The 18,804-nt window shown below is 47.6% G+C and overlaps 1 protein-coding gene across 1 annotated transcript in view; it reads right to left on the bottom strand.

Moving 5' to 3' along the window:
* Positions 1-18,804, bottom strand: part of LOC140423947 (serine/threonine-protein phosphatase 4 regulatory subunit 3) — a 65,503-nt gene that overhangs the window by 43,228 nt on the left and 3,471 nt on the right. The window contains exon 4 of the mRNA XM_072507825.1: positions 8,899-9,522. Within this exon, the coding sequence (XP_072363926.1) occupies positions 8,899-9,522 (624 nt within the window). The remainder of the gene's footprint in view (positions 1-8,898; positions 9,523-18,804) is intronic.

Below are 18,804 nucleotides of genomic sequence, written 5' to 3'. Positions count from 1 at the left end.
TGATCTGTTCCGGGCCATTTTGAAGGCCGCTCGCAGCCGGCATTATTAAAAGCCAGCTGCTGTGGCTGTTGCGTGCGGATTTGCGCGATCGGGAGCGCTGCAATGAACGGCTCTGCGACCCCCCCCGACACCCGCCTGCGGGTCGCGCCTGAGGTTGACAATGCCTGGGCTAGAGAGGAAATTTCTCAGGCCTTGACAGAAATCTTATCCTCACTGTCTTCAGGTGATGTCCTAGAGGACTGGAGAATAGCCAATGTTGTCCCTTTGTTTAAGAAGGGTAGCAAGGATAATCCAGGGAACTACACGCCGGTGAGCCTTACGTCAGTGGTAGGGAAATTACTGGAGAGAATTCTTCGAGACAGGATCTACTCGCATTTGGAAGCAAATGGACGTATTAGCGAGAGGCAGCACGGTTTTGTGAAGGGGAGGTTGTGTCTCACTAACTTGATAGGGTTTTTCAAAGAGGTCACAAAGATGACTGATGCAGGTAGGGCAGTGGATGTTGTCTATATTAAATTCAGTAAGGCCTTTGACAAGGTCCCTCATGGCAGACTGGTACAAAAGGTGAAGTCACACGGGATCAGGGGTGAGGTGGCAAGATGGATACAGAACTGGCTAGGTCATAGAAGGCAGAGAGTAGCAATGGAAGGGTGCTTTTCTGATTGGAGGGCTGTGACTAGTGGTGTTCCGCAGGGATCAGTGCTGGGACCGTTGCTGTTCGTAGTATATGTAAATGATTTGGGGGAAAATGTAACTGGTCTGATTATTAAGTTTGCAGACGACACAAAGGTTGGTGGAATTGCGGATAGCGATACAGCAGGATTTAGATCGTTTGGAGACTTGGGCGGAGAGGTGGCAGGTGGAGTTTAATCCGGACAAATGTGAGGTAATGCATTTTGGAAGGTCTAATGCAGGGAATAGATAGTGAATGGTAGAACCCTCAAGAGTATTGACAGTCAGAGAGATCTAGGTGTACAGGTACGCAGGTCACTGAAAGGGGCAACACAGGTGGAGAAGGTAGTCAGGAAGGGGCGTACGGCATGCTTGCCTTCATTGGCCAGGGCATTGAGTATAAGAATTGGCAAGTCATGTTGTAGCTGTATAGAACCTTAGTTAGGCCACACTTGGGAGTATAGTGTTCAATTCTGGTCGCCACACTACCAGAAGGATGTGGAGGCTTCAGAGAGGGTGCAGAAGAGATTTACCAGGATGTTGCCTGGTATGGAGGCATTAGCTACGAGGAGCGGTTGAATAAACTCGGTTTGTTCTCACTGGAACGATGGAGGTTGAGGGCCGACCTGATAAGAGGTCTACAAAATTATGAGGGGCATAGACAGAGTGGATAGTCAGAGGCTTTTTCCCAGGGTACAGGGGTCAATTACTAGGGGGCATAGGTTTAAGGCACAAGGGGCAAGGTTTAGAGGAGATGTACGATATAAGTTTTTTTTAAACAGAGGGTAGTGGAACTCGCTGCCGGAGGTGGTGGTGGAAGCAGGGACAATAGTGACATTTAAGGGCCATCTTGAGAAATACATGAATAGGATGGGAATAGAGGGATATGGACCCAGGAATTGTAGAAGATTTTAGTTTAGACAGGCAACATGGTCGGCACAGGCTTGGAGGGCCGAAGGGCCTGTTCCTGTGCTGTACCTTCCTTTGTTCTTCTTTGTTATGCCGTTTTAAAATTTTATCTGCATCCTAATCACCTGTTTATATTTCTCTATTTGTATTTGTGTTTTTTGTATTATTTACCAACTTTCCTGGACTAATGTCTTTTCACCGTGCACTTTCACAAGCGTCTTTCTAGTCCAGAATCTGAAGGTCGGAGAGAAAAATTTAAAAAGTCTAAAATAACTATGTTGTGATGTTTACTCTCTCAACTTACTTATTTAGAACTAGATTCAGCAATGTTTCTTTTCTTATTGGGCTAAACATAACAGCTATTTAGAAAAACACACAAGAGTAAGCAACATTTGATGCAGAATTGGATGCATGCCAGATAATTTCAGATGATATAGTAACAATCATGAGTAGGCTACACAGCCCTAAATGCCTGCTCTATCATTCAGAAAGATTGTGGCAGATATTCTACCTCAAGTCCATACTCTTGCCTATATCCCTTGACGCCCTCAGTACCCAAACAACTAACAATCTTGAACATGCTCAAACAAGGACATCCTCAGCATTCTGGTGTAGAGAATTTCAAAATTCACAACTGAGTAAAGAAATTTATCATCGGCCCTTAATAGCTAGCCACTTATCTGGAGTTTGTAGAGGGTAAATGGACAGAGAGTTAAGGTGGGCACTGGAGGTGAAGGCAAGGTATTCAGCAGTGTAAATGCAGACAAGAGTTGTATTAGAAGTGGAATAAGCTGATATTTGTGCTAGAGGGGGTGGAGGTGAGAAATTCAACTCGAGGCTGAACATGGGTATTATCATAGAATTTACAGTGCAGAAGGAGGCCATTCGGCCCATCGAGTCTGCACCGCTCTTGGAAAGAGCACCCTACCCAAGGTCAACACCTCCACCCGATCCCCATAACCCAGTAACCCCACCCAACACGAAGGGCAATTTTGGACACTAAGGGCAATTTACCATGGCCAATCCACCTAACCTGCACATCTTTGGACTGTGGGAGGAAACCGGAGCACCCGGAGGAAACCCACGCACACACGGGGAGGATGTGCAGACTCCGCACAGACAGTGACCCAAGTCGGAATCGAACCTGGGACCCTGGAGCTGTGAAGCAATTGAGATGTCAAATACTTTGTTTTCACATATTCCTAATTTGTGAGAGATCATCACTAGTTCTCAATACTATTTGTCAAGCAGTCAGTCCAGAGGCAGTGAGCAGGATCAAGAAACATCATGGAGTAGCGCTGGATGTCATTTGCATGCATGGAAGCTAACATTGTATCTGCAAATGATGACACCAAGAGGAAGCATGTGGCTGAGCAAGATGTGGTGGTGGTGGGGGGGGGAAGAGAAGAGAGAGGAGGAATAAAAGCTACCGTTCTAGGGTAGGAGGAAACATTATTGTTACAGATGCTCTATGATTAAAATAGTTAAACTGCATACAAAGGCAGTTAGATCAAGCGGAGGTTCCACAAAAGGGAGAGGACAACACATTGTGGTCATTGTCAGAATTATCAATTTGACAGAATATATGACAAACATTGCAGATTTCCATAAGTACCAACTGTTATACTATATTTATTCAAATCTATTAGTTGGTAATTGAATTGATTTGCAATTGAACTGAAGCCCACCTCTAAAGAAAGGTGAAAATCTGAATGAGTTCTTAATTGACAATGATCCATAGGAGAAAAAAAAAATCTTATGGATGGTTTTCAATCGTCTTGCAGAAAATAGGGTCTGAAATTAATGGGAGTATGACTGATTGAACTCAACTTTTAATAGAGACTGTATTCATGGAAAGTGTTTTTCTAAATCAAGATACTTCACTTCCAATTCTGCAAATAAAGGAGCTGACAGTTCCATTTAAAACTTAGATGGATAAATACACCAGTCACACAGATTTATGGTGCCTGCTCTACTTCATTGCGAAAAGAACCGGCATTCTGATAGCAAAGCCAAACTGAATAATTCACTGAGGTGACATGTTAATAATCAAGTATTGTGCTTAGAAGTGCACAGCAAATATATTAATTGTTTGCCACATATGTATTTCAATAAGTGTTTGAAGAGATCATCTTCAACTTGGCCAACGTTGTCTACCTCATACGCTGCAGGAAAGGATGTCCCGAAGCGTGGTACATGGCGAGACCATGCAGACGCTGAGACAATGGATGAACGGACATCGCGCGACAATCGCCAGGCAGGAATGTTCCCTTCCAGTCGGGGAACACTTCAGCGGTCAAGGGCACTCAGCCTTTGATCTTCGGGTAAGCATTCTCCAAGGCGGCCTTCAGGACGCACAACGTGGAATCGCCAAGCAGAAACTTATAGCCAAGTTCTGCACACATGGGTACGGCCTCAATCGGGACCTTGGATTCATGTCGCATTACATTCGCCGCCGCCGCCGCCGCCCCCCCCCCCCCCCCCCCGCCCACCCACCATCTGGCCTGGGCTTGCGAAATCCTACCAACTGTCCTGGCTTGAGACAATTCACACCTCTTTAACTTGTGATTATCCCTCTTTCCAGTTGCTCCACCTGGGCCTGTAAAGACTTCATTACCTGAAAAGACTCGCATTCAAAGTATTGTCTTGCATCATTGACTTTGTCTATATACATGTTTCTGGAACCCACCTCTTCATTCACCTGAGGAAGGAGCTGTGCTCCGAAAGCTAGTGTTTCGAAACAAACCTGTTGGGACTTTAACCTGGTGTTGTGAGACTTCTTACTGTGCTCAGCCCAGTCCAACGCCGGCATCGCCACATCAGGTTTTTAATGGGAGTTACGACTGGAAATGCAATAGGTTCAATAGTAACCTACAAAAGGGAATTTAGTTACATACTTGAAACAGTGAAATTTGTACGGCTACAGGGTAACAAGGGTTGTGGGATTAATTGGTGGCCAAAGACAGGATGGGCCAAATGGCCTCTCCTGTGCAGTATGGTCTATGGTGCGGTTCTTTGACTGCCAGCGCGCTTTGGATGATGTGGCCTGGTCAATGGTTTATTCATAAACCATTTACTGTCAGCCAAAAACTGGCAAGCCATCAAAAGGCAAGTTTTCACAAAATTATTCCTGCTTTGAATGTGTTCCCTAGAAAATTCCAATATAAACACAGGGCAGAGTGCAGCTCAAAATTCTGAGACACGTAATCATGTAATCGCAGCACTTGGGATCTGCAGTGAAATGTAAACATTTCTAGGTCACTTCAAGTGGGTGGAATTATTAGACTTCCAAGTAGGTAGAAACTTTAGTTTTTTCCTTTATCTTCTATTACCAAAAAGACTTTGGACCAATGTATGTGTATAAAATCAGCATTTCAACATTCAACATAGTTAATGTAAGTATTTAGAATGATGCAAATACTAATAATAGAACATGACCATGCCGGATTATGTTTATGCGAAGCAAAGAACTCTCCAGCACCTTCTCAAGGGCAATAGGGATGGGCAAATGTCAGCATTGCCAGCGACACACATATCCCATGAACAAATATATTTAAAAATACTGCCCAACAAAAACAGCAGCAAAAGGTAGCATGGAAACATTGCACATTGACATTTATAAATATTAAATGTTTTTCAAGTGCTTGGTAAAAATGTTATTTTACATACTCATGCAGATTTCAGCCAAGCTCTCAATAGTCCCTGCTGACAAGAGACTCAGGTGAAGCCTCTCTTCCCCCATGCCCCCACCACATACACACCACTATCCCCAAAATCCTCTCCTGATACACAAGCCATTTTTCAAATCTGCTCCCCACCCACATTTGCTCAGCAGTCTCACTTCACAAAGTTAGTTGGCAGCCTGCCCTTTCCAACAGTCTTACAGCAACAACAGAGCTCTTCACGACAAGGCTACTGTGCCTGAAAGCCAGTGCAAATCCATTGCAATCAATGGAGATTCTGGCCTCACTGTTCCCTCCTGTCTGGCTTGCTATATCCCACCCCCACTCCTTTCAATCCACACGGCTCCATCAAGCAACCAGCAACAAAGCACACTCTCCTAGTGACAGTAGCTAGGGTTCATGTCCAGGCGCAAGCTGCAATGGAAATGTCTCCTCCCTCTACACACCTTCACGAGATTGAAATATGCATTAATATATTCCTGTTATGATTGAAGTTTTTAATACAAACCTAGAATTGATATTTCAATTTATCAAACTTGAATATTTTATAACTGCTTTGACTCAGCATGAAGTTCCACGGCTTGTTCACTGAATGATGCTGGGACTATTTTAAATTTTCTGACAGCCATCCTTACGTGAGCTTAGTTTGGTGCCTTTTTTTTAAGCTTCATAAATTTAGGACAGTCAATTTTTCTTTTAAAACTTGCCCCTCTTATTGTATTGGGTCACTGCTTTCCACGCCACTTACTCCTTTGCCTTCATTTCAGTCCAGGGAAGTAGCACTGAGTGAGAACCTTAAGGCTGTGTTTTTCAAAGTGTGGGTCGCGGGTGTTTGAAAACGGGTTGCCAAAAATGATCCCCAAAGATCATCTGATCTTTCTTCCCGTTTTCTCCCTGGGAAACTTTTTGCTGCCTTAATGTGATCCTGTTCGAAAATAAAGTTCACATTCATATGATTAAATTTTATATCTAGCCAATACACAAATACAATGCTTCATTATGAAACCTAATGTTTGGAATGGCTGAGAGATCAAGACTGGTGCAGCGTTACACATAGTTGTTCTGGTTATAGCGCGCATTTTGTAGAAGGCAGTATTACAATGCAGACTTCTCAGACGATGACATAGCCAGTATATGATGTATTTGTATCTGGGGGAAAAGCTTAGTACTGCCTCCTACAAGTTAGGTCCACTTTATGAAAGGAAAAGTTAATTGGGAGGGAAGTGTATTTTTAAATGTTTAGTGATCCCGTTTAGATTGCGACTGTAGGAGCAGTATTGCAGCTTGCTTGGTCAGTGAACTCTGCCCAAGTCTCAAATTTCCCGCCATGAAGGCAGGTTATGGCTTCAGAATTTGACGAGCATTGGCATTATCTCACAATCCAACTCATTATTTCTCCCTGTGCGCGTTGCGGTTGAATCAATTTCAAAATTAGATGACGTCTGAAAATCATGGATGGCCCGATGGACTGTAAATGGGTGTATTGTCCGATGTCAGACATTTATTTTGAATTTATATGTCGACGAATGGAATAAGATTGATTGTAATTCTTCATAGCCGAATTCACGGTGATAGTGTAACCAGATCAGCAAATGAGTTCATGTCAGTGGGATGGCACATGGCGTGTCAAATCCGCAGATCGATTAAGCAGCCTTTTGGTACTTGAGCCCAGAGTTAAATCTCAGCTGCGAGTTTTTAAATGTCCGACTGGACAAAACCAGCGATTTCAGTGTCGGGGATATAAAACTGTTGGTAAGTTAAATTTGCAAAATACAAGGTGGAACTATGTTCTTGCCATGCAACATCTTGGTTACAAGTATGTAGAACTGTTTGCAATTTACAGTCATAAATGAGGAAGATCAATTATATTAATTTAAAATGCATAAAAGGAAGGCTCACCCGAGTAGTAAGTGAACGTAGTGTGGATTGCGAGGGACAGCCATTTGGCAAAAGTGGGTCGCCAGGTAAAAAGTTTGAAAAACATTGCCTAAAGGAGACGGTATGGGGTCATTTTCTGACTTCTTTAAGTGGTGCCCTGGGACATAGACAGAATTTGAGGCCATTTGGCCCATCGAGTCTGCACCGGAAATACCAACCCACCTAAGCCCACAACTCCACCCTATCCCCACAACCCAGTAACCCCACCTAACTTTTTTGAACACTATGGGCAATTTAGTATGGCCAATCCACCTAACCGGCACATCTTTGGACTGTGGGAAGAAACCGGTGCACCCGGAGGAAACCCACGCAGACACGGGGAGAACGTGCAAACTTCGCACAGACAGCGACCCAAGCCGGGAATCGAACCTGGGACCCTGCAGTTGTGAAGCAACAGTGCTAACCACTGTGCTACCATATGGCCCATTTCAGCATTTCACATGATCAGTGTCAGCTGGTTTACTGTTGAATGGATCTATGGTGTTCCATATGTATGCTAACAATTGGACTAATTTCCCTCTCTCCATCAGCTCAATCCTGCCACAACTTCTATAGTCATGGAAAATTGAGACTCATCTCCACCTTATCAGGAAAAAAAATCCGTTGTTTAAACCCCCAACATAAATCTGCTCGCTTGCCACTGTTTCCTCTCTACATTTTGACTATGTGCATAGAATAAAAGATATTTCTTCCTCCACCAGTAAAACTGTTGGTTATGGCCATCACTGAAGACATGATTACTCTAATTCCCTTCATGTTCCCCTCACATCCTCTTCAAAACATCTCCAAAATGCAGTTGCCTCTATTGCACCAAGTCCTTCCTGCTCACCCTCATTAAGCTACAGCATCAATTTCTGCTTTTCAGCTACACTGAATCGGCAGTGTAAATATAAAATGGGTCCAACCAGTATCTTCACCAAAACGGAGACACCCCACACCCTGGGAAGAGGAAAGTTCATAATTTCCATTTGAATATATGGAGTGTAAAGCCAATCAACCCATGTTTAAAGGTGGTTGGAGATTCCTTCAACCATCTACACTTTTAAAACTACCTGAAAATCAATGTAAACACTTAGATAGGCCAGACATTAGTATCAGTAGGAAACAAGATTTAACAATATGGAGAAGTCACGTAACTGCAAGTAAATTTGTTCCTGGAAAAAAAAAGGTTTTATCCAGGCCAAGTAAAATAGGGAAAAATAGCAAATGCTGGAAATCTGAAATAAAAATCTTTTAAAAACAGAAATTACATCGGTCAGTCAGCATCTGTAAAGAGAAAAGGAAAATTTTAATGTTTCATCTATCTACCCTCCCAGCAGGGTGTAATGCAAATGCACCTTAAGTCAGGCTACTGGAACAAAGATTTCCATTCTCCATTGTAAAACTTTTACCAGTTTCGTTATGAGCAATCAGCAATGTTGTTGGGAAAGACTATAATTGGTCGGGGAAAACTAATGTAAACACATCTCAACCAGGGGCAAGGCATTAATCACTCAAAGAACATAAGAACAGAAAAAATAAAGTGCCTCTTGTATTGTATGATCATCTGTCATTGCCAAAGTATAGATATTTATTTACACAAGAGGGAAACCCCATGATTTCCTGAATCGGACAGCAGGGTTTATCTATCCAAAATGTTTTCGCAACTAAATCTGTAAATCAAATTAATGTTAATATCTTCATAAAAATAACTCACCTGCAACATACTAACAATCTCCACTTTGTTGAAGAATATAAATGATGTTAGCGTGGATAAAAAATTCTCCTCAAATACAGATGGGGTGGGTAAAATGATATCCTGGATATACTGCACCCGGTATGTTTGGTGAATTTTTTGTTTCAGTTCAGTGTCTGTGATAGGTATAACCTCTTTAAATTTGGCTGTTTTTGTCAAAAATTCTCTGTGCTTTCTGGGATGAGGTAAGGAAGGATCATACTCCAAACACCCCACCACGTCCATAATGCACTCATCTGAAAACATCACCTCAAACAGTGCTGCTTTATTGAGGAACAAAATGCCTCTGATAATTTCATACAAATGATGTAGACCTTCTGTGTTCTCCAGGTCCTCACAAACTTGGAATAGCTGCAACAGTTTTTTAATGTAACCCTCATTTTCCAAAGCCAGTGATAACTTCTCTCTGCGGATAGGAGAGGAGAGAACTGAGGTTACCAAGTCGGCAATCTCTTCCAGTTTGTTTAGTTCACATGGTGGAAGATCAACTGTATGAGTAGTTTCAGGCATTTCTTCAAATCGCTCTTCTTCAGACTCATCAATGATGTCCTGAGTGATATCTAGTGACGGGTCTCGTCCCTGCACCTGTGAATGCCAATAAAGGGTTCATTTGAAACTTATTCTGCTACTGCAACCTGCAAGTTAAATACATTTAATATTGATCTACTGCTCACTGCAAACCTGCTGGAAAGAATGCCTAGAAACAGTTAGTCCTAATTGTGCATAGGTTGTTAGATAGTTAGCATTCTTAGTTTTTTCTTTACATATGGGAAGCAATTTCACAAAATGCAAAAACAGCAGCTGATATGCACACCATTTTCAGATGTTTAATATTAACCAGCGGACAAAAGCTCGCTATCTTATGCATTTATTTAACTAATAAATTGCCTATGGTCAATGGTCAATTAGCAAAGACAAGCTTGGTTACAGAATCGACACCTCTGAAAATTGGTCTACAAAAGCTGACTGGCTAGAGCATGCAACACCATGGCAGCTGATTATAGTTTACAATAGCAAAATGTGGCAAAGCTGTGACCAAAAACATGACAGCAGGAAGTGCAGGAAATCAAATCGTCTTGTTGCCACCCACTCTTCTCTCAACAAAGGTTGCATAGAGTCTTACCTCTAATGCTCAGAAGTGGTCAACTTTAAGATCTCCTTCAATGACCCTTTCAGCCAACCACTATGAAATTCAGGTTACTATCACTGAATGCTCATGTTACTCCCCAATCAGCTTCAGGACCAACAGGATATGGCTCACATTAAGACCAACCAGAATTGGGAGGGCTGGATCCCATATTCTCTATTCCACAGCTCTATCCATTACTGCTCCAATGTTCAGCATTCATGTGACCCCCTACACTTGTGAACAACAATTTCAATTTAACAGGTGAACTTTTGAACTAATCAAAACCATTCCTTTCCAAAACTAAGATCCTTCATAGAATAAAATTACATTTATATTAAGTTTTAAACCCTACACTGAAAGAGAAGGAAACTGGTAGAACAGGGATACAGGAGGGGCACAAACACACAGCGTAACAAATAAGCGTCCACAGCTATTTTCTCCCATGCTATTTGAATGGAAAAACTATATCATAACTAATAGGCTGGCGGGGGCAAGCCCCACTGAGAGCGGGCATGCGGCAACATTCAGGAATGAAAGCGAGCAAGAGAGAGAATAAGGAAGGGAGTACATGAGCACAAGTGAGCGGAAAGGGAGATGTTAATTTTGGGCACCACGGTGGCGCAATGGTCAGCACTGCTACCTACGGTGCTGAGGATCCGGGTTCGATCTCGGCCCTGGGTCACTGTCTGTCTGGAGTTTGCATATTCTCCCTGTGTCTGCGTGGGTTTCATCCCCACAACACAAAGATGTGCAGGTTAGGCGCATTGGCCACACTAAATTGCCCATTAATTGGAAAAAATAATTGGGTACTCCAAATTTACATTAAAAAAAGAATTCATGGACCTTTGCATCCAATCACTTTGAAAACAAAAATGGTTTCTAGATGTCTTTTGTATCTGGCAATATCATGAAAATGTTGTATCAGTTAATTAACAATTTCATAGATTTAATGAACAAGAACATATCGGCCAACATCAGTACCATTAACACTAGAAACTAGACATGAACATGGATTGGTTTTACATTGAAAACCAACACTGCCCTCACTTGGTAAATTACTGTACTTTTGGCAATTTCAATTTTCTTCACAAAACTTGGGTACAGTGGTGGTGGCTTCTGATTTCATTATCATCTTTTATATTCCAGTATCTAGTTACTACTTAAATAAATGGTCATGGCAAAGATGTTTGACATGAATTAACTCACATAAGTATCACACACAAACGGTGAATATACGGATCGAACAAAAACTTTGTAAAATACTTCAAAAATTTTCAATTTTAAGTTTAAATCTATAAGATTCTTAAACAGCTCATGAAAATGGTACTATCAGTAGGACAAAACATTATTAAAATAATTTAGAGGCTCATAATAAAAAGCTGTCTGTTGGAAGCTGAACTTTAATCACTCCTGCAGACAGTTGCATCAAATTGGCAGGCAGTAACTAGTGGGGTACCACAGGGATCGGTGCTGGGACCACAGATATTCACAATATATTTTAATGATTTGGATGAAGGAACAAAATGTAACCTCGCAAAGTTTGCAGATGATACCAAGTTGGGTGGGAGGGTGAACTGTGACGAGGATGCACAGATCAGACAGCATGATCTGGACAGGTTGGACGAGTGGGCAGATGCAGTAGAATTTGGATAAATGTTAGGCTATTCACTTTGGAAACAAAAACAGGTAGTAATCCTCACCATTTCTCCCCACCCCCCCAAATACCCCCCAACACACACACACCCCCCACTTCTCACCCCACACCCACACCCCTCCCCACACCCCTCCCCCACCCCCCCCCACCCCACCCCCCCCCCCCACCCCCCCTCACCCCACCCCCCCCCCCACCCCCCCTCCCCACCCCTCCCCCCACACCCCTCCCCACACCCCCCCACACCCCTCCCCACACCCCCCCACACCCCTCCCCACACCCCCCCACACCCCTCCCCACACCCCCCCACACCCCTCCCCACACCCCCCCACACCCCTCCCCACACCCCTCCCCACACCCCCCCACACCCCTCCCCACACCCCCCCACACCCCCCCACACCTCTCCCCACACCCCCCCACACCTCTCCCCACACCCCCCCACACCTCTCCCCACACCCCCCCACACACCCCCCCACACCTCTCCCCCCACCCCCCCACACCTCTCCCCCCACCCCCCCACACCTCTCCCCACACCCCCCCACACCTCTCCCCACACCCCCCCACACCTCTCCCCACACCCCCCCACACCTCTCCCCACACCCCCCCACACCTCTCCCCACACCCCCCCACACCTCTCCCCACACCCCCCCACACCTCTCCCCACACCCCCCCACACCTCTCCCCACACCCCCCCACACCTCTCCCCACACCCCCCCACACCTCTCCCCACACCCCCCCACACCTCTCCCCACACCCCCCCACACCTCTCCCCACACCCCCCCACACCTCTCCCCACACCCCCCCCCACACCTCTCCCCACACCCCCCCCACACCCCCCCACACCTCTCCCCACACCCCCCCACACCTCTCCCCCCACACCCCCACCTCTCCCCCCACACCCCCACCTCTCCCCCCACACCCCCACCTCTCCCCCCACACCCCCACCTCTCCCCCCACACCCCCACCTCTCCCCCCACCTCTCCCCCACACCCCCACCTCTCCCCCCACACCCCCACCTCTCCCCCCACACCCCCACCTCTCCCCCCACACCCCCACCTCTCCCCCCACACCCCCACCTCTCCCCCCACACCCCCACCTCTCCCCCCACACCCCCACCTCTCCCCCCACACCCCCACCTCTCCCCCCACACCCCCACCTCTCCCCCCACACCCCCACCTCTCCCCCCACACCCCCACCTCTCCCCCCACACCCCCACCTCTCCCCCCACACCCCCACCTCTCCCCACACACCCCCACCTCTCCCCACACACCCCCACCTCTCCCCACACACCCCCACCTCTCCCCACACACCCCCACCTCTCCCCACACACCCCCACCTCTCCCCACACACCCCCACCTCTCCCCACACACCCCCACCTCTCCCCACACACCCCCACCTCTCCCCACACACCCCCACCTCTCCCCACACACCCCCACCTCTCCCCACACACCCCCACCTCTCCCCACACACCCCCACCTCTCCCCACACACCCCCACCTCTCCCCACACACCCCCACCTCTCCCCACACACCCCCACCTCTCCCCACACACCCCCACCTCTCCCCACACATCCCCACCTCTCCCCACACGCACACACCCCCACCTCTCCCCACACGCACACACCCCCACCTCCCCACACACCCCCTCCTCTCCCCACCCACCCCGACCTACCTCTCCACACACACACCCCACCTACCTCTCCACACACACCCCCGACCTACCTCTCCCCACACACACCCCACCTCTCCCCCCCCCACACACACCACCTCTCTCCCCCTCACACACACCCCCACCTCTCTCCCCCCCACACACACACCCCCACCTCTCCCCCCCCCACACACACCACCTCTCTCCCCCTCACACACACCCCCACCTCTCTCCCCCCCACACACACACCCCCACCTCTCTCCCTCCCACACACACCACCTCTCTCCCCCTCACACACACCCCCACCTCTCCCCCCCACACACACACCCCCACCTCTCTCCCCCCACACACCCCACCTCTCTCCCTCCCACACACACACCCCCACCTCTCTCCCCCCCCACACCCCACCTCTCTCCCTCCCCCCCCCACACCCCACCCACCTGTCCCCACACCTCTCCCCACCCACCCCCTCTCCCCACACACACACCCCTGACCTACCTCTCCACACACACACACCCCTGACCTACCTCTCCACACACACACACACCCCACCTCCTCTCTCCCCACACACCCCCGACCTACCTCTCCCCACACACCCCACCTCTCCCCACACCCCACCTCTCCCCCCACACACCACCTCTCTCCCCCCCACACACACCCCACCTCTCTCCCCCACACACACCCCACCTCTCTCCCCCACACACACCTCTCTCCCCCACACACACCCCACCTCTCCCCCCACCCACCCCACCTCTCTCCCCCACACACCCCACCTCTCTCCCCCACACACCCCACCTCTCTCCCCCACACACACCCCACCTCTCCCCCCACCCACCCCACCTCTTCCTCCCCCCCCCCACCCCACCTCTTCCTCCCCCCCCCCACCCCACCTCTTCCTCCCCCCCCCCACCCCACCTCTTCCTCCCCCCCCCCACCCCACCTCTTCCTCCCCCCCCACCCCACCTCTTCCTCCCCCCCCCCCCAACCCCACCTCTTCCTCCCCCCCCCCCCAACCCCACCTCTTCCTCCCCCCCCCCCACCTCTTCCTCCCCCCCCCACCTCACCTCTTCCTCCCCCCCCCACCCCACCTCTTCCTCCCCCCCCCACCCCACCTCTTCCTCCCCCCCCACCCCACCTCTTCCTCCCCCCCCACCCCACCTCTTCCTCCCCCCCCCACCCCACCTCTTCCTCCCCCCCCCCACCCCACCTCTTCCCCCCCCCCCACCCCACCTCTTCCCCCCCCCCCCACCCCACCCCACCTCTTCCTCCCCCCCCCACCTCACCTCTTCCTCCCCCCCCCACCCCACCTCTTCCTCCCCCCCCCACCCCACCTCTTCCCTCCCCCCCACCTCTTCCTCCCCCCCCCCACCCCACCTCTTCCTCCCCCCCCCCCCAACCCCACCTCTTCCTCCCCCCCCCCCCACCCCACCTCTTCCTCCCCCCCCCACCCCACCTCTTCCTCCCCCCCCCACCTCTTCCTCCCCCCCCCCCAACCCCACCTCTTCCTCCCCCCCCCCCACCCCACCTCTTCCTCCCCCCCCCCCCACCTCTTCCTCCCCCCCCCCCCCCACCTCTTCCTCCCCCCCCCCCACCTCTTCCTCCCCCCCCCACCTCTTCCTCCCCCCCCCCCCACCTCTTTCTCCCCCCCCCCCACCTCTTTCTCCCCCCCCCCACCTCTTTCTCCCCCCCCCCACCTCTTTCTCCCCCCCCCCCACCTCTTTCTCCCCCCCCCCACCTCTTTCTCCCCCCCCCCAACCTCTTTCTCCCCCCCCCACCTCTTTCTCCCCCCCCCCACCTCTTTCTCCCCCCCCCCCACCTCTTTCTCCCCCCCCCACCTCTTTCTCCCCCCCCCCCACCTCTTTCTCCCCCCCCCCCACCTCTTTCTCCCCCCCCCCACCTCTTCCTCCCCCCCCCCACCCCACCTCTTCCTCCCCCCCCCACCCCACCTCTTCCTCCCCCCCCCCCACCCCACCTCTTCCTCCCCCCCCCCACCCCACCTCTTCCTCCCCCCCCCACCCCACCTCCTTCCCCCCCCCCACCTCCTTCCCCCCCGCCACCTCTCTTCCCCCCCCCCTCTCTTCTCCCCCCCCAACCTCTCTCCCCCCCCCACCTCTCTTTCCCCCCCCCCACCTCCTTCCCCCCCCACCTCCTTCCCCCCCCACCTCCTTCCCCCCCGCCACCTCTCTTCCCCCCCCCCCCACCTCTCTTCCCCCCCCCCACCTCTCTTCCCCCCCACCCCACACACACCTCTCTCCACACCACCCCCCCCCCACCGCAACCCTCCACACCGCCCACACACCCCCACGCGCACACACTCATCCCCACCTCTCCGCACGCACACACCCTCTCCTCGACACAGTAGCATCAGTTACCTACTTATAACCCTGTATCTCTTCTTTCCTAGCATTCTCCAATACAATCATCAAATATTTATTTCCTGCTTAATGTTGCCACCAACTCCACTTCTACTGAAACTCATACTAAAGTATCACAATAATTGTGGGTTTAAAACAAAGAACAAAGAAATGTACAGCACAGGAACAGGCCCTTCGGCCCTCCAAGCCCGTGCCGACCATGCTGCCCGACTAAACTACAATCTTCTACACTTCCTGGGTCTGTATCCTTCTATTCCCATCCTATAAATTCCTTCTAATTTTACGATTCTTTCATTGATAAGTGGATACTTTTCACTACTTTCCCTGAATCTCAAGACTTATTTCACAGATCAATTTGTAAAGCTAAGTTTATCTATACATCTCCCAATACTCTTCTACTGTTGCACCTACAGCCCCACGTGTAAAATAGAGTGCCATGTGCCCTTCTACAACTACAATTCTCCCTTTCAAGATTTTGTTGTTCTACCATTTCATTAAGAATGTTTTTCTTCAAAATATATTGCAACCTCTGCTCTTAGCTCCCAAACTTTACTCTTCACAATAATCGACACATCAAACTACGTTTGTTGCATATCTGCCAACTCCACTAACTTGGAGGCGGTCAGAATCACTGAATCAGTACAGCACAGGAAGTGGTCATTTAGCCACGTGGTGTTCATGTCAGCTCTCTACAAGAATTCAGCTGGTACCACTCCTCATTAGCCCTGCACATTTCTCTTCCGGTGCTTATCCAATTCCTTTTTGAAAGATCCACAATTGGATCTTTCACCATAAGGCAATTCTTTCTAGATCCTGACCACTTGCTGTGTCAAAGTTTTTCATGATGCCTTTGGTTCTTTTGCCAGTCACCTTAAATCGGCAATCGGTGTCTTTGGTTCTTAGCACTTCCATCAATGGGAACAGTATTCCTTATATTTTCTGTCTAGGCATGATTTTGAACAGCTCTTAAATCTCTTACTCAAGGAAAACCTAGTTTCCGCAACCTACCAATACAACTCAAGTTCCTCATCCCTGGAAACACTTGAGACTTCTGTGCACCCTCTCTAAAGCCTTCACATCGTTCCTCAAATGCAGTGCCCAGAATTGGGCAAAATACTTCAGTTGAGGTTGAAAGTGAAGAATCAACTTCCTTGCTTACTTGTTATTTAGAGGTCAGACAATATCACAGGGTTATTACTGGTAGTTTTCCTCTTTGAGAAGATTGCTTAAAACAAACAATTGAACAGAACTGACTGATGTTCTCAAAACTTTTAAATTATATACATCTAATATTAGCTATGCTTGCTCCAATTCATCTGCAAGAGTACAACAGATCCCAACTTCGATTCAGAAGGTATTTAGTAGTATTCCGATTATAGCCCATTCAAACATTTAAGATAACATGACATAATGTACACCCCTTAACGTGACTGCTATCGTGTTTAGCTATAAAACCTGCAATATATCAAGGTCAGCCATTGTTACCCACATGGCACACCTCAAAATCATAATGTCCTACCCTCTCAAAAAGTATGAGAATTTCAAGTGAAAAATACTAATGCTCAAATCATCAGATTCTTTTTAAAAGTTATGAAAGTTAGTTTTCATTGCGATTTCACCCCTGCCATTTCCAGTACATTATTCAAATAAGACACACGCACTCATGGAACCACATGTATAACCAGTACCTTCAACATAAAGAAAGCTATGATTTATTATAAAATCCATTCAGTTAACCTCTTAATATATAGGTTAACCAAATTGGCAAGTGAAAAATTTGATGGCAGAAAAATGCAAATTAGTAATAATTACAAAAGATATGTATTCTGCATAAAGTCGAATGGAGCACGAGAACAGACTGATAGGTGACTAGATACACAGGTGTTGAAAGCAAAATTCCAGAAGAAGGCTAGAATAGGGACACAATCTACTAGTTATTTAGATGGACATTAAAGGCGTATTGATAGTGATGAATCTGTACAAGACAACAAAATGCTTGGGGGTTTTGGATACCTCGTAACAGAACACTAGTGTCATGGATAGAAGTAGATTTGAATGTATATTTACTAGCATGACAACAAGGTGAGAGGATATTGTCCAGATGAGAAACTTAAAAACACTGGAAGAGGTTAAAGGGGGGGGGGGGAAAGAGGAGAGGAGAATATCAATGTGAACAGGCAAATACGATTAGAGATGACGTGGGCCTAGCCCTTATGGGTAATGGCCCACGTGAATACCCATGTTTAAATTCAAACAGCTTTGAATAATCTTCAATTACTTGGTTTTGAAAGCACTTTGTTTAGAACTACAGCATCCCTGGAGGTTTCAATGCCAACACATTAAACAGAAGTGGTCGGACAAAACCAAAACATTCTCAAAGTTATTTGATAGGTACAGGACAAATACAAAAGATCCTTGTAAGAATTTCTAGTTGTCGCTATTAGTATAAAATAGATACTGACATATCCAACTTTAGAACACAGCTATTAACAGCCAAATTGGAAGAGCAGAGTAGATTTAGAATAGTCCTTTTCGGCATGAAGCCTTTTTTAAAAAATGACCTGAATAGAAGATCACCACTAAAATATAGAAATATTGAAAACAATGTTTTCAAAATATGACCAACAACAGACCGCATAAATGAGGTTGGTAGCATTACAGAAGTATAACTTTGTGAAATTTAATCTTGAGCAAGGGTTAATTTCTTCTCGGATTAAAACAAAAATTACATTCAGAACTTAAGCATTTGAATCTCTATAGGCAACAATTAAGTGCCAGACGACAGTGTCAATCGTCATGCTATCCTCGTTAATGGTGTTGTGCAAATGAAACTTGAATTGCAACCTGATAATCTTCAAAGAATAAAATTAAGTTGTCAGGTACAGTTCAAATTAGTTCCAGTTAAACCAGAGGTGATGGTTTATTGCCTAAATGATAAACATTCACTGGAACAGCAATTAAAAGTCTGTAAGAGGAAAATGGATTATTTACATAGGTCAGTCAGCAACAAGGGGGCACAAAGACTATTGTGAAAAGGACAAAATGGAGCGGTTGGAATTTATTAAC

This window comes from Scyliorhinus torazame, chromosome 1, assembly GCF_047496885.1.
Source record: "Scyliorhinus torazame isolate Kashiwa2021f chromosome 1, sScyTor2.1, whole genome shotgun sequence".
Taxonomy (NCBI): Eukaryota; Metazoa; Chordata; class Chondrichthyes; order Carcharhiniformes; family Scyliorhinidae; genus Scyliorhinus; species Scyliorhinus torazame.
This window is presented reverse-complemented; position numbering and strand designations above follow the sequence as displayed.